This window comes from Esox lucius, chromosome 2 (assembly GCF_011004845.1).
Source record: "Esox lucius isolate fEsoLuc1 chromosome 2, fEsoLuc1.pri, whole genome shotgun sequence".
NCBI classification, from domain to species: domain Eukaryota; kingdom Metazoa; phylum Chordata; class Actinopteri; order Esociformes; family Esocidae; genus Esox; species Esox lucius.
In genome coordinates this window covers 34,349,439-34,376,747 of record NC_047570.1, presented here as the reverse complement: position 1 = coordinate 34,376,747, position 27,309 = coordinate 34,349,439, and the positions used below count along the sequence as shown (strand labels likewise).

The window sequence follows — 27,309 nt, the reverse complement described above, 5'->3', positions numbered from 1 at the left end:
ATGACAAGCCAACACAGTTTATATCGCCTAAATTCATGGAAACGGTTGTACAGCACTGTGTTAAAAAATGACCAAAAGAAGCATTAAAAGAAAAGAATAACCTACCAATTGTAAAATGCGGGGCGTGGTTTGATACTGGTGGATGGATGCTTCGCACCCCCCTATCCCAACCCTCAAATCATGCAATCAGCTGATTATTAATGTGATTTGGGAGTGCAATGTCCAACCCTAGGGTCTCCGTTGAAGGTTGTACCACGAACAGCGGGACAACCACCTCAAACACACATCCAAAAAACGCTGAGGAATGGCTATGGAAAAGACGCTGCAGTGTTCTAGAGTTGTCAGGAATCAGTCCACATCTGAGTCCTGTGGAAAGCCCATGGGAAACAGCTGTCGGGGCAAACAGCGTGAACTACCGCAGTACTGGAGTGGTTTCCAGCTAAAGATTGAGCACCAAGCTGCCTTCTCCTACATTTTTATGAGACTGGAGAGCACAGGTGATGAGGCCGTTCCTCCATACGGAATATTTCCAGGTCCTTGAGATTCTTTGGTCTGCGCATATGGATTGCCCCTCTTCAATTCAAACCACAGGTTTTCAATGGATTTCAAGTCCGGCGACTGAGATGAGAGCAGATCTCAACCCTTTGTATGGACAACTGCAATACTGACGCATTCAGAGGAGGTGGAAGTGCCCCCTCTAACAACGTCATCATGTGCAAGCAGAGTGAAAGATGGTTACAGAATGTCTTTATGACATTCAGATATTCATGTAAGAATTAAATATCAGAGGAAAGACTTAAAATGGGCTAAAGCCTTGAGTCTCCTAATTGGGTGGTTGAGAGTGTTTGTGCACCAGGAAGTAAAAGTAAGTCCCGCCCTCCTCTATAATTTGTTGTTAGCAAATCACAGTGCTTGAACAGTGCTTTAAATCCATGGAACTCTGAGATAGTGGCACAACAAAATATAAAACGGTCCCAGGTGGTGTAGACTTTCCATACGTACTGTATCAATTCAATAAGCATCAGTAAATGGGAACAGTGGCTTTCAGCTTCCTTCCCGAAACGAACACAACCGAGGTTGACCTTCACACATCACAGGGGACAGGCAACACACAGGATAACACACCCTGTCTGTGTGTCTGTGCATGTGAGTGTCTATATGGGCCTTAATAAAAGACACCTACTCAAACCTGTCTCACTTAAAGCTCTAAATCCTGGGGAATCCCGGGAAATTACTAATGACAAAGGACTTTGAAGGCTAAGCTGAATCCATTGCATGGCATATTGAATTACCCCGAAGGAACAAAGATAACAAGGCAACATGTTAGTTCAGGTACATAAAAGGTCCACTGCAGAAGAGAGAGATAGAGACCGCACAGAGAGAGAGGGAGAGAGACGGCACAGAGAGAGAGGTAGAGAGACTACACAGGGACAGAGGACACTTCATTTGGTCTATTCCTGTCCAAATCCTCTTCTTTAGTTAGTCTGGGAAGGGATTTTATGCTTCATGGTTATTCTGTTCTTACATACTCCTCTAAGGTGATATCCTCCATGTCATCATGAGGTCTGTCCTTACATACTCCTCTAAGGTGCTATCCTCCATGTCATCATGAGGTCTGTCCCTACATACTCCTCTAAGGTGATATCTTCCATGTCATCATGAGGTCTGTCCTTAGATACTCCTCTAAGGTGATATCCTCCATGTCATCATGAGGTCTGTCCCTACATACTCCTCTAAGGTGATATCCTCCATGTCATCATGAGGTCTGTCCTTAGATACTCCTCTAAGGTGATATCCTCCATGTCATCATGAGGTATGTCCCTACATACTCCTCTAAATGGGAAAAGTGACTTTTAGAAAAAAACAATTTGAAACTGCCTCACATAATTTAAAACGTCAGAGCGCTGGGACATGAAAAGGTCGATGACAAAGGAACCTGGCATGTCCAGAACCATATGGCTTCTTTCCTCAATCCGGCAGTCCGTGGTTACCGAGTGGGCGCTCGCCTGAGGTATGAAGTGCTATCTACCAAGAATGGTATTTCCGGTGGCACCATTCCCAGACCCGGTCTTTTCAATCAGAGCCAGTCTGAGAGGCTCTCCACCGTCTGTGTAAAAGTGTCAGAGATTAGATGATGGTTTGAAGCTGCACAATAAGAAAAGGACTTTGAAGCTAGGCCATGTTGCTAAACTTATCGTTTCTAATCTGCGCGTAGAGAATGACAAGATTGCTAACTAGCAGATTTTGGTTGGCTACAATGGCAAATTTAGGAAAGTTGCTGCGATACTCACTGTGGACGGACGGCTTTGAACGTTGGTGCATGTGTAAATCCCTTCACCCCGTGGGAGTTACAATTTATTTTAAAAGTATAGTTTTGTTTTGAAATGTAAAGGAAATCTTTCATGTGCTATACACTGGTAATAATAACCAATTTGAATTCAAGAAATAATAAAAGCAATAAAATATTGAAGAACATGTCTAGCCAGGCATATAGAATATCAATATACAACCCCGTTTCCAAAAACGTTGGGATGCTGGGTAAAATCTAAAGAAAAACAGAATGCAATTAAGTGCAAATCATTGAAAACCTATATTAAATAGAAAATAGTACAAAGACAACATATACATGTTGAAAATAAGAAGTTTATTGTTCCTTGAATAATATATGCCCACTTTGAATTTGATGCCAACAACACGTTTCAAAAACCTGGGACTGGGGCAACAAAAGACTGGAAAGTTGTGTAATGCTAAAACAAAAACTGGTGGAACATCTCACAACTAATTAGGTTTATTGGCAACAGGTCAGTAACATGATTGGGTATAAATAGAGCCTCCCAGGGAGGATGGGTCTGTCAGAAGTGAAGAGGGGGAGGGGTTCACCACTCAGTGAAAGACAGCGCAGGCAAATAGTGCAACAATTTAAAAACGTTTCTCAATGTAACATTGCAAAGCGTTTGGGTATCTCATCATCATCACATAGTATAATTAAAAGATTCAGAGAATCCAGAGAAATCTCTCTATGTAAGTGACAAGACTGATCTTCGGACACTGCATTAAAAACAGACATGATTCTGTAGTGGAAATCACTGCATGGGCTCAGGAACATTTCCTAAATCCATTGTCTGTGAACACAGTGCATTACTGCATGCAAGTTAAAACTCTACCATGCAAAGAAGAAACAACATATAAACAAGATCCAGAAACACTGCCGCTTTCTCTGGTTCATTTATGATGGACTGAGGCAAAGTCCTGTGGTCTGACTAATCAAAATGTAAAATTATTTATGGGAATCATGGACACCGCGTCCTCCAACTGTGCTATCAGTGCACAGTTGAAAAGCCAACATCTGTGATGGTATGGGGGTGCATTAGTGCACATGGCATGGGTGACTTGCACATCTGTGAAGGCACCATTAATGATGAACAATATATACATGTTTGGGAGCAAATGCTGCCATCCATGTCTTTTGTAGTCTAGACCTGTCACTCATTGAAAACATTTTGCACATTATGAAACGAAAAATAAGGAGACCCTGAACTGTTGAGCAGCTGCAATCCTGTATCAAGCAATAATGGGAAAACATTTTACTTTCATAACTACAGCAATTGGTCTCCTCAGTTCCCAAACAATTACAGAGTATTGTAAAAAGAAGAGGTGATGCAACAGAGTGGTAAACATGCCCCCTGTCCCAACTTATTTGAAATGTGTTTTTGGCATCAAATTCAAAATGGGCATGTATTTTTCCAAAAACAACAACATTTCTCAGTTAACATTTGATGTGTGGTCTTTGTACTATTTTCAATTAAATATAGGGATAAGTGATTTGCACCTCATTGCGGTCTGGTTTTATTTGCAATTTATGCAGCGTCCCAATGTTTTTGGAAACAGGGTTGTAGTTCAGAGTGTCTTCATTGCTGGTTATAATCCACTTCCCCTGCCTTCTGCCTCGGTCTATGAACGGTACCTAACCTCCCCTGCCTACTGCCTTGGTCTATGAGAGGCACCTAACCTCCCCTGCCTTCTGCCTCGGTCTATGAGAGGTACCTAACCTCCCCTGCCTACTGCCTCGGTCTATGAACGGTACCTAACCTCCCCTGCCTACTGCCTCTGGCTCTGAGCAATAATAGCACCACTAACACAGCTAAACAACAGAGACCACCTGAGTTTAATAACGCAGGTCAAAGTGTTAGAGGATCTGTCTGACTCGGCTGCGTGCGTGTGTTTGTGTGTGTGTGCGTGTAGGTGTGTGCTTGTATGTGTGTGTCTGTCTGTTCTGAGAGTAAGGAACAACAAAACTGCTGAAAGAAAATGGCCATGCTCGAATGCCCACCACGTATCACATTATCTTCCTGAGCCCAGACGGGGGGGTTGGGTATTCCAACTGGTGAGTCCATTTAACCTGCTACCAGACTGACTGTGGAAAATGCTAAATAGTGGCGAGGCAACAGTTTGGCAGAAGGACCTGAGCTGACCTGACTTAGGGAGCAGGGAAACTCTGGACTCCCCGCCCCCCCACCCCCCCCCCCAACCAACCACCACCAAACAGACTTCTATCAACTTAATGCTACTTTTTGATTGCTTTGTGGGTGTGGTGTGTTGTGTTGCTCCCTCCCACAACCACTCTGTCTTCATGTGTTTCTGTTGTCTTCATGTGTTTCTGTTCGGAAGGCGACTTTACAGTAAAACAACTGGATGGAAATAATATGACCCTAGATTAAATAATAATAATAATCTGTGTGACTGTGTGTATACGTGTGTGTGTGTGTGTGTGTGTGTGTGTGAGAGAGTGTGAGCGTGTGTGAGAATCTGTGAGAATGTGCGCGCGTGTGTGCGCATGTGTGTTTTTGTGTGTGTGTGTGTGTGTGGGTGTGTGTGCATATGTGTGTGTTTGTGTGTGTGTGTGTGCATAAGAGGGAGCTTGTGTTCCCGACTCACCACTGGAGCAGTCGAGTCCTCCCCATCCCGGTTCACACTGACAGGTGTCGGGGGACACACAGCGTCCGTGGGCACACTCCTCTGTACAGAGAGCTGTGTGGGGGAGAGGAGACCCAGAGTCACACAGACTGTTAATTAGGCACTGAATGTGTCCAAGAGTAATTTGTTCTCAGGCGATTCCAGGTCCATTAACATGCCGGTTGGTTCAGGTGGACATTCCTACAAAGCAGCGCAGTTAAATTAGACGCACGTCTTCATGATGAAAGGGACATTCCCCATGAAGCTCAGTACACTGCCCACCACGAAAACAAAAGCATACATGGACACATTTTCATAAAGGGACACCATACCATTAAAACTGACACCTAACATGTATACTCTAAAAATGTACAGAATACACATATATAAAGTAAAGTTTTTAACACTTTAATCCAACACTTTAATCCAGCACATTATGAGCTTGTACCACCTCTGTACTACTTCTGAAGGTCTGCAATTAAGAAACGCAATGATTAGGTATTGAACAGGTACCATAGAACTGTAGAACAAAGGCCTTCAGGAACCTTAAAGCAGTAGAACAACAGCCTTCAGGAACCTTAAGGCTGTAGAAAAACGGACCTGTTCGTTTTTCTTAAACGGACCTGTTCGTTTTTCTTTAAGAAGCCCACTCATTACCTGTATTAACTGCACCTGTTTGAACTCGTTACCTGTAGACAAGACACCTGTCCCCACACTCAATAGAACAGACTCCAACCTCTCCACAATGGCCAAGACCAGAGATCTGTGTAAGGACATCAGGGATAAAATTGTAGACCTGCACAAGGCTGGGATGGGCTACAGGGCAATAGGCAAGCAGCTTGGCGAGAAGGTAACAACTGTTGGTGCAATTATTAGAAAAAGGAAGAAGTTCATGATGACGGTCAGTCTCCCTCGGTCTGGGGCTCCATGCAAGATCTCACCTCGTGGGGAATCAATGATCATGAGGAAGGTGAGGGATCAGCCCAGAATTACACGGCAGAACCTTGTCAATGACCTGAAGAGAGCTGGGACCACAGTCTCAAAGAAAACCATTAGTAACACACTACACTGTCATGGATTAAAATCCTGCAGCGCACGCAAGGTCACCCTGCTCAAGCCAGCGCATGTCCAGGCCTGTCTGAACTTTGCCAATGACCATCTGGATGATCCAGAGGACGAATGGGAGAAGGTCATGTGGTCTGATGAGACAAAAATAGAGCTTTTTGGTCTAAACTCCACTCGCTGTGTTTGGAGGAAGATGAAGGATGAGTACAACCCCAAGAACACCATCCCAACCGTGAAACATGTAGGTCGAAACATAATTTTTTGGGGACGCTTTTCTGCACCGGGACAGGATGACTAAGGTGTGGCTCCGTAAGAAGCATCTCAAGGTCCTGGTGTGGCCTAGCTAGTCTCCAGACCTGAACCCAATAGAAAATCTTTGGAGGGAGCTGAAAGTCCTTATTGCCCAGCGACAGCCCCAAAACCTGAAGGATCTGGAGAAGGTCTGTATGGAAGAGTGGGTCAAAATCCCTGCTGCAGTGTGTGCAAACCTGGTCAAGAACTACAGGAAACGTATGATCTCTGTAATTGCAAACAAAGGTTTCTGTACCAAAGATTAAGTTCTGCTTTTCTGATGAAATACTTATGTCATGCAATAAAATTAATTATTTAAAAATCATACAATGTGATTTTCTGGATTTTTGTTTTAGATTCCGTCACTCACAGTTTAAGAGTACCTATGATAAAAATTACAGACTTCTACATGCTTTGTAAGTTGGAAAACCTGCAAAATCGGCAGTAAATCAAATACTTGTTCTCCCCACTGTATGTATATCGTAACATGGATTGAATTGTATTTTGCTAATTTTGCTAATTTGCATATATATGCTAACCCCAAGTCGTGGTTATCAATTCAGCCATATTCTCAAAACAGTTATATTTGCAAGCACCTTATAACAATGTGGATGATAATAAATACTGAAAGAGTAAAATTAATTAATGTGGCCCTAGAAGGATTGTGAAACCCTGTTTAACTTAGACAGTTATTTAAATCAGCTAATAGGACTGGTTTCACCTGTGCCAGTTACCTGTGCTGGGTACGTCAATCGCCAGTCACCTGTGCTGGTCCAGCATATATTCAAGATCCGCAATCACGGTACTTCATTTGGAAAGGGGGGCCCGAGAGCGCGATCTGCAATTATGTTTCCCATAAGTACGGTAGTCGCTCTATTAAATTACTCTAAAACCTTACAGTGCTCATATTATAAAGCCCAACATTTACTTGGTAGCTTTTCGCACAGACAACAACACAGGGGTCATAAGATTAGGCATGTTAATTTTATGCATGCAAACTAGACTTGTAGAAAAAAATACTGGAAGCATTTCTGAAAGACTCTATTTTAGAAAATGCTGGATAAATGTACTCAAGCAAATCGAATCAGTATTAGTTAAATCTGTCAAGTCAAAAGCAATAATTGGAGAGTTATTCTGAGCTGTTTTGTTAGTAGGGGAGCTCCTCTCAGAGAGTGAGGCCAATGTAAAAGTTGCGATTTTAGAAGTGCAAATTAAACTAAGAGAGGTAATTATGACCCTATTAGGAATTTCTCCTAGCCACTGTGCATTAACTCTTGTTTCCTGCAGGCTGGGTATCTGTGCAAGACCTCTGTGACAACTTCTGATGAAAAAAGGTCTTTATAAAACAAATGTGACTGATTGATCGATACCACACAGGTACAATAAAATTATTATTGTTTGTTTATGTGTTTGAACACAAGGGAAAGTGAAAAGGAATAACATAAACTGGAATAGCAAGAAGAAAAGAGTGAGCATTACATTCAATTAAGAGAACTAGGCAGGCCATAGTACACAACCAACCAAGTTGGTCAGAACAGCCAGTTTGTACTGCCTTTCAGTAAAAAGGAGGTGGACTCATATTTTACTCTGTTAGAGGGGTTTGCTAGATTCCTAACACATTGGCCTTGAATCTGATTTACTTCGCAAAGTGTTCTAGTGGAAACTTGTATGGGGCTTTGAAACAGCTGAAGCTGCTATCCTTCAGCTCTATAAGTCCGTACCAGAGGAATATGGACAAATGCTAATTACATTGCTGGAGGCAGAGTTAAAAAGTAATGTTGAATTTACAAGGGAACAAGGGTGTCCTTTTGACTGGAGGTGTGGTTCTCAAGGTCAAGGACGACAAGGTTCTCAGAACACTAATAATACTGTTTGCCTTCACAAAAGGGTTGCAACCTACATTAGCAAATGTAGAGATTTCCGTCTGATGCAACCCCTGCAGTGAATCTGTGTTACACAAAACTCACCCCACAAACACTAAGCACATTCTCTCACACAGGAAATGTCCACAGACAAGATGTCAGTCTTTACCCCCCCCCCATTGCCCAAAGACATAAATTGACAAAAAATTGGTTAACAGTCTTCCCCAGTTTGTAATTACTTCCTTGACAGAAGTCACATGGTCTCTCTGTGCCCTAAATTGATACCGGGCCATTTGTGGCACTTTCTCGTGGTAAGAGAATGTGTGCAGAAAGCCGATCTGGTGTTGAGGAGGACGTCCCTGACCCCACCAGGTTAGGTAAGTCTGATCTAAGGGTGGGTCTCATTTCTGAGAACCTCCTGGGTCGTCCTTTCGTTTGAAACCCCCAGAGATGGGCAAGTCTGTATGTGCTTTACAACAGGAAACGGTGCCTGGCAGTTCGACGTCTGGGAAGCGGCTTTCAGCTGAACCGAGAAAAGGCATATGTCAGCGAAAATATCTTCAGAGGAGTTTGATAACGTTTCGGTACGGGGTTAATTCCTCACAGATGGTGCTCTGATGAGGAAACAGCTTCCCAGGAGCCCCCCCCCCCCGGGCACGTTGTGTCTCCAGCAGTTTTTCCAGTTACACCTCGACACGAGACGTCAAGGTCGACGCTGTGGTGCAACGGAAGGCCACCTTGGAGTTGAAAAGAGTTGTTGCGGTCGTAGATAACGTAACTTCTCCTGGCCCAGTCTGAATCAAGATGTCCCATGGACTTCCCTAGTGGACAGTTAAACCCAACCAAACGGTGCCGGTTGCGCCACTGCAGCCCAGACCACCATTATGGGTGTCAGCAGTCATTTCCCGGAGAAGGAGCGCAGCCCCTCGGAGCCGCCAGGGACCGTGAGAACCTCTTTCCAAATACCGGGGGTTTAAATTTGTGTCAGAACTCTTTCAACGGGTGCTGTCACAGATGGGTATTACTTGTGCCTCAAGTGCATATCACCCAGTCTCAAAGTGCTCCTGAGAGATGTCAACCGAATTTAAAGTCTAAGTTGAGAATTCACTGCTTTGAGTTTGAAAAAGACTGTGATGAAGGACTGCCCCTGGTGCTGTTGGCAGAATGAGAAGTGTGTCAGGAGCCTTTAGTCTTCAGTCTGCATAAACTTTTGTCTGGGACACAAGGGTGCTTTGAGCTTGCTGGGAAAGAGGCTGTTGCAGGACAGCAGCGCAAAAACAAAAATGAATCTGAGGGGAAAGAAGGAGAGTGGGAACATTAGACAGAGATACAGAGAAAGATGAATTGAGGCAGGGGAGTGAAAGAGAGAGAAAGAGTGAGAGAGGAAGAGAGAGAGAGGAAGAGAGAGAATGAGAGAGGAAAGTTTCAGGGGGAGAGGGAATGCTGTGTTGTGATATTTACTAGGGATGTTAAATCAGCCATGGCACCTGACTCACATACACACCCACAGACACACACATACACACGTGCACAAGTGCAGACACATTATCACCCAAACTGTTGATAACGCCAGGAAGGACAGAGTAGACACAAAGACAGTTTATCCAATTAGGTTGAACATATTATCTCAAAGTATCTTCTATTTCCTACATCCAAAACACGAAAAAACCAATTCCACAGGCTTCAAAAGGCAGAGTAGGCAACTTGAAAACAGTGGCACATGAAACGATAATTAGATTAGATTTTTCTCTCTCTTTTTTTAGTTTATTTTTATCGGTTTCTTTCAGATGAATCTCAGATGAGAGGTGCCCAACTAAAAAAGTGAGAATCACAGAGAGAGAGACAGAGGGAGAGGAAGAATGAGAGAAACAGAGAAAATTGAAAAGTGACTCATATTAAATCATAACAAAATGGATTATCAAAGTGAATAGCAGACATGATGTTGACATCAAATAAAAGGCTGTGTTATTTGTTACTGATTGTTATGTTTGTTTATAGATGTAACAGATAAGTTGAAATGTTATTACTCATGGTCAATTGCATTATACTGACTTATCTCCAAGAGAAGAGCACTGCCAAAAATACATTCAGATGTTGGTAAAGGGGAACTTGTCACAGACTGTGTACATATTATAAAGCATGTGGTTTGAATTCTGAACGCTGATAGGCTGAACACTGTGGGTTATGAGAAATAAACCATGAGAAAGACATCACATTAACTGCATTATAACTGGGTATGTTGCCAATATGTTGCGTGACGTTCAGGCCCTCCGCGACGCATCAAAGCGAAAGACAGCTCTTAGTCGTGGTAAACTGGTCATATACTACGTCCCCTCATGTCTCATTGGTTTCATATACTACATAATATACTCTACGGACAAATACAGCGGTGATTATATAACGTACATAATACACTGTGTAGATAGTATAATGTATACCTTGAATTGCATAGTGAGACCTGCCAGCATGTCCTCAGATGTGACATATGATATTAGATCTCAACAGACAAACACGCGCGCCGCAAACTCACACAAAGAGCTGAGCTTAAAAGAGCCATCAAAAAGGGACCCTCTCCTAACACCGCGCGGAATGTAAACAGTGAGTGGAGGGTGAGAGATGTCTGCCTGTCGCCACAATCAAACGCCGCCCGTCCCCACCCCCTCCGTTATCCTCCCTGCCACCTCCATCCGCATCCATTTGAAGAGTTGAAAAAAACCTTTGAAGCGTTTTAAAAAACGCTGCAACAAAGCGTCGAGAGTTGAGTTTGAGGATACAAAAAAAAAATAAAAAAAATAAAAAAAAAAGTATCCTCTTTCCTACTCATTAAAAGTGAAAAGAAAAATATATACTTTGGATTAGGGATCCTCTGCTTTATTAAATATCCCGTCTAACTAGTGGGGGAGCGTGTTTCAGTCGGCATGCTGCATTAATATTGAATGGGGGCCCATTAGGGTGTCTGTTGCTCGGGCCTAGCTGTGATATCGGATGGTAGAAACAGCACGGGGACTTGAACCCTTCCATCACACCGTGGATAACACAGAACAGCATCGCAGAGTGTCAAGGGCTCACCGGCTAAAGCAAATCTCCCTTAACCACTGCGCTGCTGACAGACAGCCGCTTGATCGTGCGTAGGACGGTGCGCGTGCGTGTTTCATGTGCGTGTTTCATGTGCGTGTTTCATGTGCGTGTTTCATGTGCGTGTTTCATGTGCGTGTTTCATGTGCGTGTTTCATGTGCGTGTTTCATGTGCGTGTTTCATGTGCGTGTTTCATGTGCGTGTTTCATGTGTGTGCACTGAACCACGGATACCCGCCCACGGATAAGTAGTAATTGAAGTAGCCTGTAAGGCTCCCTCTTGCCTGAAATTATATGGGTCTAATTGCAGAATTACATATGCAATAGTTATATTCTCGCATTTACAAATTACTAATTTAACAGACGTTCTGTTCCAGAGTGACTTTAAGGGGCTATTAGGATTAAATGCCTTGCTCAAGGGCATAACTATAGACTTAGTATGATACCATTTGGCCTAGCAGAGACAGTAAAGATTTCTCATTTATCTTTTATCATGTAATACATTCAAGTGAAAAATGAAGTGCAACCCGTGGAAATGAAGTACACCCCATGGAAATGAAGTACATATCTGGACACATATCTGAGGTAAATTCCAACCACATTCATTGATAAAAGCAAAACCAATTTAACAATTCACATGCAATTAAAATAAAAAGCAGTGCAATGTTCTTATGTGGAACATTTTTATATACATCTGCCTTTACCATCACATAAAATGGTTAAAAATAGAATCTCCTTTACCCTCGCACATTACAGATATATACACTCACCTAAAGGATTATTAGGAACACCATACTAATACTGTGTTTGACCCCCTTTCGCCTTCAGAACTGCCTTAATTCTACGTGGCATTGATTCAACAAGGTGCTGAAAGCATTCTTTAGAAATGTTGGCCCATATTGATAGGATAGCATCTTACAGTTGATGGAGATTTGTGGGATGCACATCCAGGGCACGAAGCTCCCGTTCCACCACATCCCAAAGATGCTCTATTGGGTTGAGATCTGGTGACTGTGGGGGCCATTTCAGTACAGTGAACTCATTGTCATGTTCAAGAAACCAATTTGAAATCATTCGAGCTTTTGACATGGTGCATTATCCTGCTGGAAGTAGCCATCAGAGGATGGGTACATGGTGGTCATAAAGGGATGGACATGGTCAGAAACAATACTCAGGTAGGCCGTGGCATTTAAACCATGCCCAATTGGCACTAAGGGACCTAAAGTGTGCCAAGAAAACATCCCCCACACCATTACACCACCACCACCAGCCTGCACAGTGGTAACAAGGCATGATGGATCCATGTTCTCATTCTTTTTACGCCAAATTCTGACTCTACCATCTGAATGTCTCAACAAAAATCGAGACTCATCAGACCAGGCAACATTCTTCCAGTCTTCAACTGTCCAATTTTGGTGAGCTCCTGCAAATTGTAGCCTCTTTTTCCTATTTGTAGTGGAGATGAGTGGTACCCGGTGGGGTCTTCTGCAGTTGTAGCACATCCACCTCAAGGTTGTGCGTGTTGTGGCTTCACAAATGCTTTGCTGCATACCTCAGTTGTAACGAGTGGTTATTTCAGTCAAAGTTGCTCTTCTATCAGCTTGAATCAGTCAGCCCATTCTCCTCTGACCTCTAGCATCAACAAGGCATTTTCGCCCACAGGACTGCCGCATACTGGATGTTTTTCCCTTTTCACACCATTCTTTGTAAACCCTAGAAATGGTTGTGCGTGAAAATCCCAGTAACTGAGCAGATTGTGAAATATTCAGACCGGCCCGTCTGGCACCAACAACCATGCCACGCTCAAAATTGCATAAATCACCTTTCTTTCCCATTCTTTCACATTCAGTTTGGAGTTCAGGAGATTGTCTTGACCAGGACCACACCCCTAAATGCATTGAAGCAACTGCCATGTGATTGGTTGATTAGATAATTGCATTAATGAGAAATTGAACAGGTGTTCCTAATAATCCTTTAGGTGAGTGTATATGTTGGATTTATATATATGTTGGACTGTTATTTATGTTGGACTGTTATATATGTTGGACTGTTATATATGTTGGACTGATATATATTTTGGACTGATATATATTTTGGACTGATATATATGGGATGTATATGGGTGCTAGGTTACAGCCTGACATTGGTTTAACTCAAAGATGTGTGTGTGTGAGTGGTTCTGAAAATAACGGTAGAAAATAAACACAGTAGTGACTGGCAGGGTAAGCTTCTTATGTCTTCAATTGCATAGTCTATAATCAGTAACATGTTAACAACATCACTACCCTAATGGCTTTACTAGGATCAAAGCATGCCCTCATGAAACACCACGGTACTGCATAATCATGCTCACACAAATGGAAGAGCATGAATACACAAATACAAATAAGACACTCACAAAGTAATTAGATTACACAACCTATCTATGGTTGCAAGACGAAATAACAAGGCCATATTAAATGGGGGAAAAAGTAATGCTAGATGCCAGTAATTAATTGGCAACAAAAAACGAAGCTAGCAAGACTCCTGTTGCTAGTTTGCATAATTCACTGTAAAAGGCCTAATTGGCGTGTGAAAGACATTACATTGCTGAGTGTGCTCCTAAACTTAAAAACATGAAGGGAAGCAATATCCATGTACTCACATCTTTCATGGAAGCACACTGACCTGATCTAATACAATGAGTTCTTGAATCAAAAACCACAACTATCTAAAATGTTCCTGACTCTTCTTCAAAGCAAGCTGACACCCTGCTTCTCTTGGCCTACTGTATGCGCAGAGCTACAGCTCTTCTGAATTACTAAATCACGATGAGCTCATTTTAATTCCGCACATTCTTCCTAGCCTTTGGTACAATTGTACAAGAGAATTGTTGAAGAGAATGTGAGGCCATCTGTCAAAAATCTGAAGTAGAACCGAACTTTGATCTTGCAATGAGGCATTAGGCATTTACTTCCCTTTTCTGAACTACAAAATTGTAAAAGTATTTCTGATGAACACACAAAAGAACACACATTTCCAGGTGGTACTTACTTATTCACATTACTATATTTGCTTGTATGGTGCCCTAACACACCAGAAACTGTGTTTCCATCTGACTGTCGAACCATCCCCCCTGTTGACTACCCACTGGATACCCACGCATGTTTTCTCAATTCACAGAATAATTACTTCATCGAAATGGGAAAACAGCAATTTGACAGAATGTCAACGTCAACAGAATGACGTGTAGTGGCATTCTGAGATTCATTTTGATTATTCTGATAGGCTCACGATTTCCCAGAACTGCATGTTGTGTATGTTAAACTTCTTGGGGAGAGAGCCAAGCAAATAGCAGGGTATCACTGTACACCAGAGAGTCACTCACACACAGACACACATTCACACACATTTCCCTTGTATATGTATTCATTCATTATCTTTTATTTCTGTGGAGGAGAATTTTATGACTTTCACCTGATCGCAGTTGAAAATAAGACCTGGTTCTAAATTGTCTAATTGGTTCAATAACGGTAAAACAAATAAAATAAATTTTGTAAAAAACCTCAGCTACAGAAAGATGGCACCTCTCCACTGAAACAGACCCAAAATTAAGACAAAACCTTCACTATGTACAGAAGTTGAACAAAATAACATAGCAAAAGGGAACAAGCAGGAATGTGTGAAACTACAACAAGGAGAGAGAAAGAGAAACAGAGAGAGGAGGAGAAAGAGAGAGGAGGAGAAAGAGAGAGAAGGAGAAAGAGAGAAGGATAAGAGAAAGAGAGAGATAAGGAGAAAGAGAGAGGAGGAGAAAGAGAAACAGAGATAAGGAGAAAGAGAAACAGAGATAAGGAGAAAGAGAGAGGAGGAGAAAGAGAAACAGAGAGATAAGGAGAAAGAGAGAGGAGGAGAAAGAGAAACTGAGAGATAAGGAGAAAGAGAGAGGAGGAGAAAGAGAAACAGAGAGATAAGGAGAAAGAGAAATAAGGAGAAAGAGAGAGGAGGAGAAAGAGAAACAGAGAGATAAGGAGAAAGAGTGAGAAGGAGAAAGAGAGAGGAGGAGAAAGAGAGAGGAGGAGAAAGAGAGGAGGAGAAAGAGAGAGGAGAAAGAGAGAGGAGGAGAAAGAAAGAGGTGGCGACACAAGAGGAGTGTCAGAGTTATAAACAGAAGCCCACTTAGCAAATTAGTAGCCCCCCACACCTCCCTTCCCCCCACTCCTATCCCCCAAGTCTCCTACTGCACTTAACATTACAGCTAAGACACACACACACACACACACATACACACACACACACATACATAAAGACACACACACACATACATAAAGACACACACACACACACACACACATACATAAAGACACACACACACACACACCTTTCTCCCACCATCGCCTACAAACACACACACACCCATACCCTACATACAGAAACACACACACACACACACACACACCCTTCTCCCACCACTACCTACAAACAGACACACACACACACACACACCCATCACCTACACACACACACATCCATCACCTACACACACACACACCCTTCTCCCACCACAGCCTACAAACACACACACATACACACACACACCTTTCTCCCACCACTACCTACAAACAGACACACACACACACACCCATCACCTACACACACACACATCCATCACCTACACACACACACACACACCCTTCTCCCACCACAGCCTACAAACACACACACACACACACCCATCACCTACACACACACACACCCTTCTCCCACCACAGCCTACAAACACACACACACACACATCACCTACAGACACACACATCCATCACCTACACACACACACACATCCATCACATACACACACACACACACACCCTTCTCCCACCACAGCCTACAAACACACACACACACACACCCATCACCTACACACACACACATCCATCACTTACACACACACACACATCCATCACCTAAAAACACACACACACCCATCCCCTACACACACACACACACACACACACACCCTTCTCCCACCACCACCTACACAAACACACACACATCCCCTACAAACACACACACACACACACACACACACAATAAAGCTGCACTCCAGGAGGACCACGTCTTTAATTGAGCAGTTTAGACAATATGGACCCCAGGCTATCTTAATCCCCTCCGCTAATAACGGACCCCAGGCTATCTTAATCCCCTCCACTAATAACGGACCCCAGGCTATCTTAATCCCCTCCGCTAATAACGGACCCCGGGCTATCTCCATTCTAAAATTCCTTCTTTGTGCCCTTGAGCAAGGCATGTAACCCTAATTGCTCCAGGGTCACCGTCAGTAAAGGTCTTCCCTTGGCCTTGACCCGGCTCTCTGACAATTTTTTGGAAAAACATTTCTGGGACACAACAAATATCCTTTATGCTTTTGATTCTGTTTTGTTGTGCATTATGTTGAGTACAAAGCACGAGACAAAAGTAGTGCAACGTAGTTCATTCTGGGACTAGTGTTACACCTGGGGACTCAACCCATTCAGGTGGAAGGATGATGATATGCCTGGGGACTCAACCCATTCGGGTGGAAGGATGATGATATGCCTGGGGACTCAACCCATTCGGGTGGAAGGATGACGATATGCCTGGGGACTCAACCTGTTCGGGTGGAAGGATGACGATATGCCTGGGGACTCAACATTTCGGGTGGAAGGATGATGATATGCCTGGGGATTGAACCCGTTCGGGTAGAAGGATGATGATATGCCTGGGGACTGAACCCGTTCGGGTAGAAGGATGATGATATGCCTGGGGACTCAACCCATTCAGGTGGAAGGATGATGATATGCCTGGGGACTGAACCCGTTCAGGTGGAAGGATGATGATATGCCTAGGGACTGAACCTGTTTGGGTGGAAGGATGATGATATGCCTGGGGACTGAACCCGTTCAGGTGGAAGGATGATGATATGCCTGGGGACTGAACCTGTTTGGGTGGAAGGATGATGATATGCCTGAGGACTCAACCCATTCGGGTGGAAGGATGATGATATGCCTGGGGACTGAACCTGTTCGGGTGGAAGGATGATGATATGCCTGGGGACTGAACCCGTTCAGGTGGAAGGATGATGATATGCCTGGGGACTGAACCTGTTTGGGTGGAAGGATGACGATATGCCTGGGGACTCAACATTTCGGGTGGAAGGATGACGATATGCCTGGGGACTCAATCTGTTCGGGTGGAAGGATGATGATATGCCTGGGGACTCAACCCATTCGGGTGGAAGGATGATGATATGCCTGGGGACTGAACCCGTTCAGGTGGAAGGATGATGATATGCCTGGGGACTGAACCTGTTTGGGTGGAAGGATGATGATATGCCTGGGGACTGAACCTGTTTGGGTGGAAGGATGATGATATGCCTGGGAACTCAACCCATTTGGGTGGAAGGTTGATAATACGCACTATATAATCTTCTCATTGTTTTCTATAGGAGACTTCAAAATGGCCACGTAAACATCACTGTGCAGTGTTTAAGTCGGTACGAAAACGCTGAATCACACACACCACCTCTGACGCACAGCCTGAATGCGGAATAGGTCCATTTACAATTAGCCGAATGATACATTTAATTTTGCTTGTCGTCGATTCAATATATTGTTCTTTTCCTAATGATCTGTAAAAGCAGTGTGACAGAAAGAAAGCAACAATCAATGGCCTTTACGCTTCTGTTTCTAATCCTTCTCAGCTCCCACCTGCACAGCTCCTTCTCGCCTTAGGCCCAGGGCATTTGAGATTAACTCACTTCAATACCTGGTTACAAGGATTAATCTTTCAAAGAAGTCTTCAGACGGAGTGTTAGTCAAAGAACCAGGGTGTCCCCACAGGCTCTAGGCTTTAGGTGTTGAGTGTCTCTAACACTCTCTATGTCTACACTGAGCTCAAGGAAACAGGGTCCCTGTAGTGATGAAGGTATAGTGGCTGTTCTGAGGTTAGATCCAGAATGGCGTCCCAGTGGATCTGAAGTTAGGTCCCCATTGTCGTCGCGGGCACCAAGGGGAATAAGCCTAAACATATTGGAGTGCTGAGACCGATGCTTGCAGATGATGGAATTAAGCATGGAGTACACTTGACTGATAGAAAAAGAGAATATATTAATAAAAACATAAAAGGATTTGGGTTTCCAGATGATTGGACTTGGTTGATCGTGTGCGAGTCCTGGCAGAGTGTATGAATATCTAAGAGAAAAGAGTTGTCGTAAAGTCTCTTTCAAGACCCTATTTGCATACATAAATAAGCATTGGTGACAGAACAAACAGTTGGGTATTGCAAAGGAAGGGAAGCATGGCTGTTGCCAAATTTCATAAATGTCACCCCAACAACCCTGGTTTGCAACTCTACAGATGTGGATGGGAGATACCAAGGGCGACACTTACGGACACACAGGTCTCCACTCTCATAGAAGCCTGGACAACACTGAGAGCGCCTTCTGTACATGGTCCTCACACCGCGACGGTACGCCGTCTTGTAACTGATCCTGAAACAAAGAGACAGAGACAAATAAAGGGATGGAAAGAGACACGGAGCAAGGGAGGCAGAGAAAGAAAGGGAGGGATCGAGCCCCTTCAAGTTATTAGCTACGAATGGGTAAGAATCCATACAGCTGTCGATCCATACAGCACTAGAGTATTGTAGTGCTCAATACAGTAGAGTACTGCAGTATTCGACACATTCAAGTATTGCAGTAGTTAACACACTAGAGTATTGCAGTATTCAACACACTAGAGTATCACTGAAATTAATGCAGTAGAAAACTGCTGTATTTTTTGACTATAAGATTTGTATCGATTAAAAAAGCAATCAAAATTTGCCTCGGCGAGTAGTTCACGTTAGCTAGAGTTATTCGGCTGTACCTATGCCAAGACCTCCAATCCTCTGCCCATATAACTTGGCCTCAATCTTATTTTTGAGACGGCGAGCCAACATGTTTTCAGAACTCCACCATTTCCACGACTGACTGGAGCTATTATTCATGATGACCCTTTCCTGGTGCCTCTGCAGCAGACTTACGGTACTGGCGGGTGATACGGACGGATTGCCATACAGTTCCCACACCGTCTTGATCATACCGTGTGGTGAAGGCGGTGAGTGGGGTTGTCCGTGACGACTTCCCGAAGCGGTGGTTAAACCACCACCCAACCTGGCCTGAGGCTGCTCAGTCTGGGACACTGACAAGGTAATGTGTAAACCTGATGATGGCAGCGCCGACCTAAAGCAGTAGCACTGAAAACACTCAACCCGGCGCCATAAGAGCACCTGCCGGTCTCAGCCCGGGTTATAGACGAGCCCTACACGCAAACATGGAGCAGTGGCCCGGCTGCATGACCGCGTCCGGGGCTGTGGGGTGTGGGGGGTGGGCCCTGTCATCCAGGACCTCCCGGTCTGTCAGAGGAAGGCCCTGGAAATAACACCTATATGTTATCATTTCACCGTTGGTCTGTAACTGTTGTTAGCGAAACATGACGAATACAATCTCCCTTGAGTTTGTAAGTGCTGGCCTTCAAATCAAGACAAGAAGAAAGAGCAGATAGTTTTTCTATTCAGTCAAAGTCTCTGTGATCTCTGTTCCCTCAGAACCGCACTAGAGAGAATGACTCAATGGGTCCCATCTCTCTCTCTCTATTTCACCTTGTCTTTCTCTTAAACACACTGTCTGTCATTCTCTCTCGCTGAAGTTTCAATAGTAAATCTTAATCTGGTCATTATAGCTCAAGAACCACCGTTTGCACTCAAAAGTCTGTGTGTGTGTATGTGTCTTCAAAGTCAAATGGCCTCTTCAAAAGGATGCCTGGCACAGTGCCACCTGACCTGGCTGCAAAGATGTCTGACACACCTGCTCGTGCTGTGTAGCCAAGAAATAAGAAACTAAGGAGAGGTGTTTTATATAAACTGTGGTGGGACTAATTAACCAAATTAAATGTATGATCTACTGTTGTCTATACTCATATCCATGTATGATCTATGGTTGTCTGTACTCATATCCATGTATGATCTACGGTTGTCTATACTCATATCCATGTATGATCTATGGTTGTCTGTACTCATATCCATGTATGATCTATGGTTGTCTGTACTCATATCCATGTATGATCTACGGTTGTCTATACTCATATCCATGTATGATCTATGGTTGTCTGTACTCATATCCATGTATGATCTACGGTTGTCTATACTCATATCCATGTATGATCTATGGTTGTCTGTACTCATATCCATGTATGATCTATGGTTGTCTGTACTCATATCCATGTATGATCTATGGTTGTCTGTACTCATATCCATGTATGATCTACGGTTGTCTATACTCATATCCATGTATGATCTATGGTTGTCTGTACTCATATCCATGTATGATCTATGGTTGTCTGTACTCATATCCATGTATGATCTACGGTTGTCTATACTCATATCCATGTATGATCTACGGTTGTCTATACTCATATCCATGTATGATCTATGGTTGTCTGTACTCATATCCATGTATGATCTATGGTTGTCTGTACTCATATCCATGTATGATCTACGGTTGTCTATACTCATATCCATGTATGATCTACGGTTGTCTATACTCATATCCATGTATGATCTATGGTTGTCTGTACTCATATCCATGTATGATCTACGGTTGTCTGTACTCATATCCATGTATGATCTACGGTTGTCTGTACTCATATCCATGTATGATCTATGGTTGTCTATACTCATATCCATGTATGATCTACGGTTGTCTATACTCATATCCATGTATGATCTACGGTTGTCTGTACTCATATCCATGTATGATCTACGGTTGTCTGTACTCATAACCATGTATGATCTACGGTTGTCTGTACTCATATCCATGTATGATCTACGGTTGTCTGTACTCATATCCATGTATGATCTATGGTTGTCTGTACTCATATCCATGTATGATCTACGGTTGTCTGTACTCATATCCATGTATGATCTACGGTTGTCTGTACTCATATCCATGTATGATCTACGGTTGTCTGTACTCATATCCATGTATGATCTACGGTTGTCTGTACTCATATCCATGTATGATCTACGGTTATCTGTACTCATATCCATGTATGATCTACATTTGTCTGTACTCATATCCATGTATGATCTACGGTTGTCTGTACTCATATCCATGTATGATCTACGGTTATCTGTACTCATATCCATGTATGATCTACGTTTGTCTGTACTCATATCCATGTATGATCTACGGTTGTCTGTACTCATATCCATGTATGATCTATGGCTGTGTACGTGCATATTAATCTCCACATACCGCTGTGTTTGTACCTGTCTTTCCACTACTTTACCTAAATACACTGTTAGGAGAAATATGGCCTGGATGCCTAAACTCTTTGCTCAGGCTAAAATCCACGCTTCACCCTCAGACACCTGTTTCTTCACAGCAAGAAGTCTGGATTAAACACTTCAAAGACAATTTCTAGATTTCAAAAACGATCTAACCCTTTTGACTGTTTTCAGAAATCAATAGCTTCCTCCTTATTGGTACCAGATGGGTTCCATCTGAGTACTAACAGAAACGGATGGGCTGGCCCAGAGCCGGAAAATGTGGTATTTGTCATTGACAGTGTGTTTGGTTAGATGATCCAATCCCTAAACACTTGTTTTCATAACAAAACAAAAGGGAGGAGTCTCTTACTGAAATATATATATATATATATATATATAGCAAAGGGCACTACATCAGAAGAATCATCAGGCAAGGGGAGACAACACAGCCTTTCTCATACAGTATACATATATACCTGTGCCTGGTGCATTTGAACCAGTTGAGGATGTCTGTGCATCTGGTATAGTAGACCTGGTCGAAGGGGTGGGCGTAGGACTCCTGCACTGTCACCGCGTAGCTGTGGGAGGAGAACCAGGTGAGAGAACCAGGTGAGAGGTTTAGAGGACTGACAGGCGAGACACACTGTCCCCGGTCACACTCAGAGGGCCATAAATGTACTGCCCATGTTATGACCGTATTCACCTTCACTTGATCTCAGCCAGCTTTCCAAACCTCTTGAGGAGCCGAGATATTCTTTCGGCCACTTTTTAACCTCACACTTACCCCATGTATTCACACCAGTGAACACTTATCAAGCCTTCTTGAGAAGATAAGAGAGCTGTCTGGTTGATTGTGACTCTAGCTGACAGACACTCTGCCCATGCACTCGGATAACATTTAGGCAACAGCCCCTCCTCCTTCTTAAATGATAAACGACAGTGCTAAATGGTTGGTTATTATTCACATCAGAAGGATATGACTTTATCCTTCTAGAGTCCTCTCCTCTCAGGTGTTCAGCTGCCTGTGTATTGATAACATGGAGTAATGGGGGACATTGAGGTTAGGAGAATTAAAGCAGCCAGTCTGCACTTTAACCCCATGGTCGCCGCATTTAAAAAATCAGACGGGATTGATTACAGAGGCAGCAAAAAAGAAATGAACCACCTAATATATTTTGTTTCAGCCATTCAGCAGGCCCTCTTATCCATGCAGGAACAATCAGGGTGAGGGGCCTTGCTCAAGGACAGATCTGTAACCTTGTTGGGTCAGGGTTTTGAACACGCTGTGTTTCATTTAACGGACTGACAGTCTAATCACTAGGCCATCTGCCACCCCAAATCATTGATTCCTTGTTTGAGTTCCCAATGGCACCCCATTCCACACTTTTGACCAATTTGCCCAGGTCAAAAGTAGTGCAGTTATCAAAGGAAATTGGATGCCATTTGGAATGCAACCCGTTGCCAACCAGCCAGAGAGCAGGACGGATCAGAAACACTCTGGATGGAGTGGTGATAATAAGGCCTGCGTTGGGTAATTTACACCTCATCTCTTGGAGGGAACCAGTGGGCTTCTCCTGATGGCTGGTCCTTACCTCTAACCCTCAACACTGATTTGTAGTGGAGAACATTAGGAGACGGTCTCCAGAGGTCTGACGAAACACACACACACACACACACACGCGCACACACACACACACACACAGACACTCACATGCGCACTAACACCAAGGACTCTAACGCTCTCCTACGCAGCCCAGAGATGTCGGTGTTGCATCTACCCGGATACTGAGGACAGGCTATATGCAATATAGCCTGGTGCCCAGTGTTATGACGCATATTGCACAGTTGGATTCCAGTCAGCAAGTGTTCAATGAAGAGTTTGAATGATACGTTTTGAATGAAGAGTTTTGAATGAAGTGTTTGAATGGGGAGAGTTTGACTTGCAAGCTGGCCACACAACACAGGGCACTGTGACCTTATATGCCACTTGCTGAGCAAAGCTGCCCTACAGTAAAGAGGAGGTAGCTACATAAGACCACTAACTTGTAGTAAAGAGAGAGAAGTAACTACCTAAACCTTCTGACCTGTAGTAAAGGGAGGGAGGTAGCTAGATAGCGTGAAGCTAAAATCAGGCTAAGATCAACGCTAAAGTACATAAATTGTAATGATTTTATCGAAAATGTACAAAAATGACATTGACTGGTATTTGTTTTTTTTATAAAGAAAACGGAGCAATAAATTTCATCGAAAAATAAAGATTACAAACACTTTCCCAACTTCTCTCGCTTACGTTTCTAGGCACGAAAAGCATAAGCAAACTAGTTGCGAGAGGTCATCAGGAGAACATACTGAACTTGATCTGTTAGACCCTCAGCTGTTTTACGTGCGGTACACTACGATTCAACCATTAGTGGATGACGAAGTGAATAAATATTTGGACCTCCGCCTTCCACACCTGCTCCATGTATAAGCATGGCCTGTAGCTCTGTAGTTTCATGTTGTTATTGGATGTAACTTGTACATCCTGCTATTATTACTAGACCCCTCTTATTAAACTCAAAGGGAGTCAACTTGGTTAAGGAAACCTTTCATACAAATCAGAAGAATCTATTGGGAAACCACTGGAGTCCACATAGCCCGCTGCCACGCTAGATGATGCATGGTAGCACTGACCTCTCCCAGTGACTGCAGACGTTGGGATCGTCAGGGTTCAGCGGGAACACGCCTGAGATCAGACCCAGGACAGTGAACCCCAGCACCGCCACGGAGATCGTCCGCCCAGGCCCCATTCTCCAGCCCTGGACAGAGAGAAGGGGAAAAAAAGAAAAGAGAGTCTAACTACAGAAATAATCATTGAAGTGTGATGCATTGAAGTTTAGGGGAACTAAGGCCAAATTATCAACAGCAACCTTTCTGAGAACATTCCAAAATTCTGAGAGGAACTTTCCAACATACTGAGAAGAACATTCAAATAAACTGAGAAGAACATTCTAAGATTCTGAGAAGAACATTCTAGAAGTCTGAGAACCTTCCAACATTCTGAGAATATTGTAACATTCTGTAAATAAACAAGCCTCTTTCTGCATGCCAAGCAGAAGGATCATATTATCACGCTCTAAAGCATCACTCTGCAGGTGGCAGTCTGGTGACGTGACAATGACAAAACACACACGCACGTACGCACATACAGACACACACACACACACACACACACAACACACAGCGCATGGAGTGACAATGATATACAACCACACAGAGCCTATTTTTCATGCTAGCATGGACATTTCCGCGCGGGCACGCAGGACAGCCGTGAAGGATTTACCCATGATGAATAGACACCGCAGTGACACTGATGCATGCTAAACCCTCACGCCCACACACACACACCGTCCGCGTCCTCAGCGGGACCTCAGGGCTCAGGTCAAAAGTAGTGCACTACACGGGGAACAGAGCGCCGTTTAGGACACGGCCAGTCTGCGGGAGGTATGACAGTACGACCGTCCATATTCATGTCAGTGGATGTCGGCAGACCGAACGCTTCTCATTAAGGAACACGGCGTCTGTGCTGAGTTGGGGGGGGGGGGTTGTCGAGTGGCCGTCTGAAACAAACACCTCGTTTCCCCGACACAATGCATTATCGTTGACCTGAGACGCCTAAGGCTAATTTGTAACGACAAAGGTCAAAGGTAGCGCACTGGGGATTGGGGCACAGGCAGTTCTCTGTCCCGTTGGCATGGAATGTTGACAGCATCTATGTGAAGATGTTCACTTCGACTGTAACTCTAGATCGCCTAAGAATGCTATTGGATAGGTTTCTGCACATGTGTGTGTGTGTGTCAGTTTGGGGGGGGGGGGGGGGCAGCTGGATCTGAGTAGTGGAGGTTTCTGGTTTGATTGATGTGTATCGAAGAAGTCTCTGTTACTCCTTGTCCCCCTCGGTTATTGGGCATCTACAGAGGAAGATGTGACAATCAGACTCATTCCCATAACAGCATTACTCACGCACACACCCAAACACGCACACACACACATACGCACACACACCCAAATGCGCACACACACATACCTGCACACACATGCATGCACACACATGCACATAAACGCACACACATACATGCACACACGCGCACACACACAAAAACAGTTCTACTCTATTCTATAACTTTTACATAGTGTTCTATTGTGTTCTATAACACCTAGTGTGTTGTACTACAGTTCTAAGGTATTCTATTACAGTCAAGTGTTCTCTTCTGTACTACATAGTTTTACAATAGTTTCATCATGTACACACGCACGCGCATTTGGTCAAAACATGGCATTTGAGCAGGAAGCTCCCCTTGTGACTCTGCCTGACTTCATGTGACTGGTCTGGAGGTGTCAGCTCCCTAAAGATCCCCTGTAGGATGGATGGACAGACTGAACTCCAGCAGCTGTGGAAGCCAGAGAGGTTCAGTAAGTTCACAGAGACCCTCACTCAACTACTGACACGCTCGCACACACACACACACACACACTCACTCACTGACGTATGCAACCGTACAAACAGAACTAAGTGATTGCAGGGGAGCCTAACACACATCAACAACCGAGAGCAATTCAGTAAGTAATGGACTGGACATGAGGAAAAACCTTTGCTGAAAACAAAAACAAGCCAACAGCGGCCCATTTATACTCAAGCCTGACGCTGTTACGCAGAGCTACGTCCAGTCAGTGTCATGTACAGACCCGATGACACTCTCTCTACCGATGACTTGAACAGGAACATTAACGCTCAGATGTTTCCATAACGTCAGGGGGTTGTGCTACAGCCCCCGGATGTCTTCAGGACAAATATGGTTGAAAAATAATAATACGTTGTTCTTTTCTATTCTAAATCCATACTTGCTGTTAGGAATGTAGCAACATCAAGAGGAAGGATTATTTTGAAAACCATCAAGAAAATGTCATCTGAGTTCAAGTGCTGCGTTTGTTTTGAACTAGAACTCTTAAGGAGCTCTGTTTCGGGCCTCGCATGGCTTCCTGTTTCAAGGTCAAGTTCCTTCGGGGTTCTTTGGCTACATACACCACATACCTGCGGCAAAAATATGGTGGCAGATCTCTAATGTTATATCGCTGTACTGCTCCCACAAGTTCTGGTGCTTTCGTCAAGGTCAATTGCATTAAGAACCAAGGTACCAAGTACCCAGGACATTTCAGCCCGGTTGCGGTAGAGTACCTTGGCACCCGAGTGGATCTTCCAAAAGGACAAATCACCCCAAGCACACATGGAAATCCATAATGAAACGGTAAACTGACCATGACATCCACAACTTGGAACATCTGTCTCAGCCTCGGGACCTGAATCCCGTTAACAACCTGTGGTTTGTATAGAAGAGAGCTGGTCCATAAAAACAGATCAAAGAGTTTAAGGACCTGGAGACATTATGTGTGGGAGAATGTCTTAAGATCCCTTTCAGAGTGTTCTCCAGTCTAAAACAACGTATAGGAAAAAGCTCAGTGCCATTAACCTTGCAGGGGGGGTGAGAGGGGGGTGTGTGTATAGATTACTTAAAGCAATCATTTTGGGGGTGAAATGCATTAATGTGTAATTAATGTGAACAATTTGTAATTTTGGTTGAGTCCCATGAATTCTTAATGAATTCTTAATACAATATACAATATCCACTCAAGGTTACAAAAAGAGATATTTAACCTTATCATTTCAGGGATTTAAATCTGTGGTTTTTTGAGTACTGCC

At 43.7% G+C, this 27,309-nt stretch overlaps 1 protein-coding gene across 5 annotated transcripts in view; it reads right to left on the bottom strand.

The window, feature by feature from the left end:
* LOC105026502 (multiple epidermal growth factor-like domains protein 11) overlaps positions 1-27,309 on the bottom strand; it is a 118,213-nt gene that overhangs the window by 62,953 nt on the left and 27,951 nt on the right. For all 5 annotated transcript variants that reach the window (XM_029123898.2, XM_029123899.2, XM_029123900.2 and 2 more), the window contains exons 2-5: positions 24,246-24,370; positions 22,049-22,150; positions 18,653-18,753; positions 4,936-5,028 (exon numbers count right to left, since the gene is read on the bottom strand). In XM_029123898.2, coding sequence (XP_028979731.2) covers positions 4,936-5,028; positions 18,653-18,753; positions 22,049-22,150; positions 24,246-24,361 — 412 coding nt within the window. In that variant the 5' untranslated portion in view covers positions 24,362-24,370. The remainder of the gene's footprint in view (positions 1-4,935; positions 5,029-18,652; positions 18,754-22,048; positions 22,151-24,245; positions 24,371-27,309) is intronic.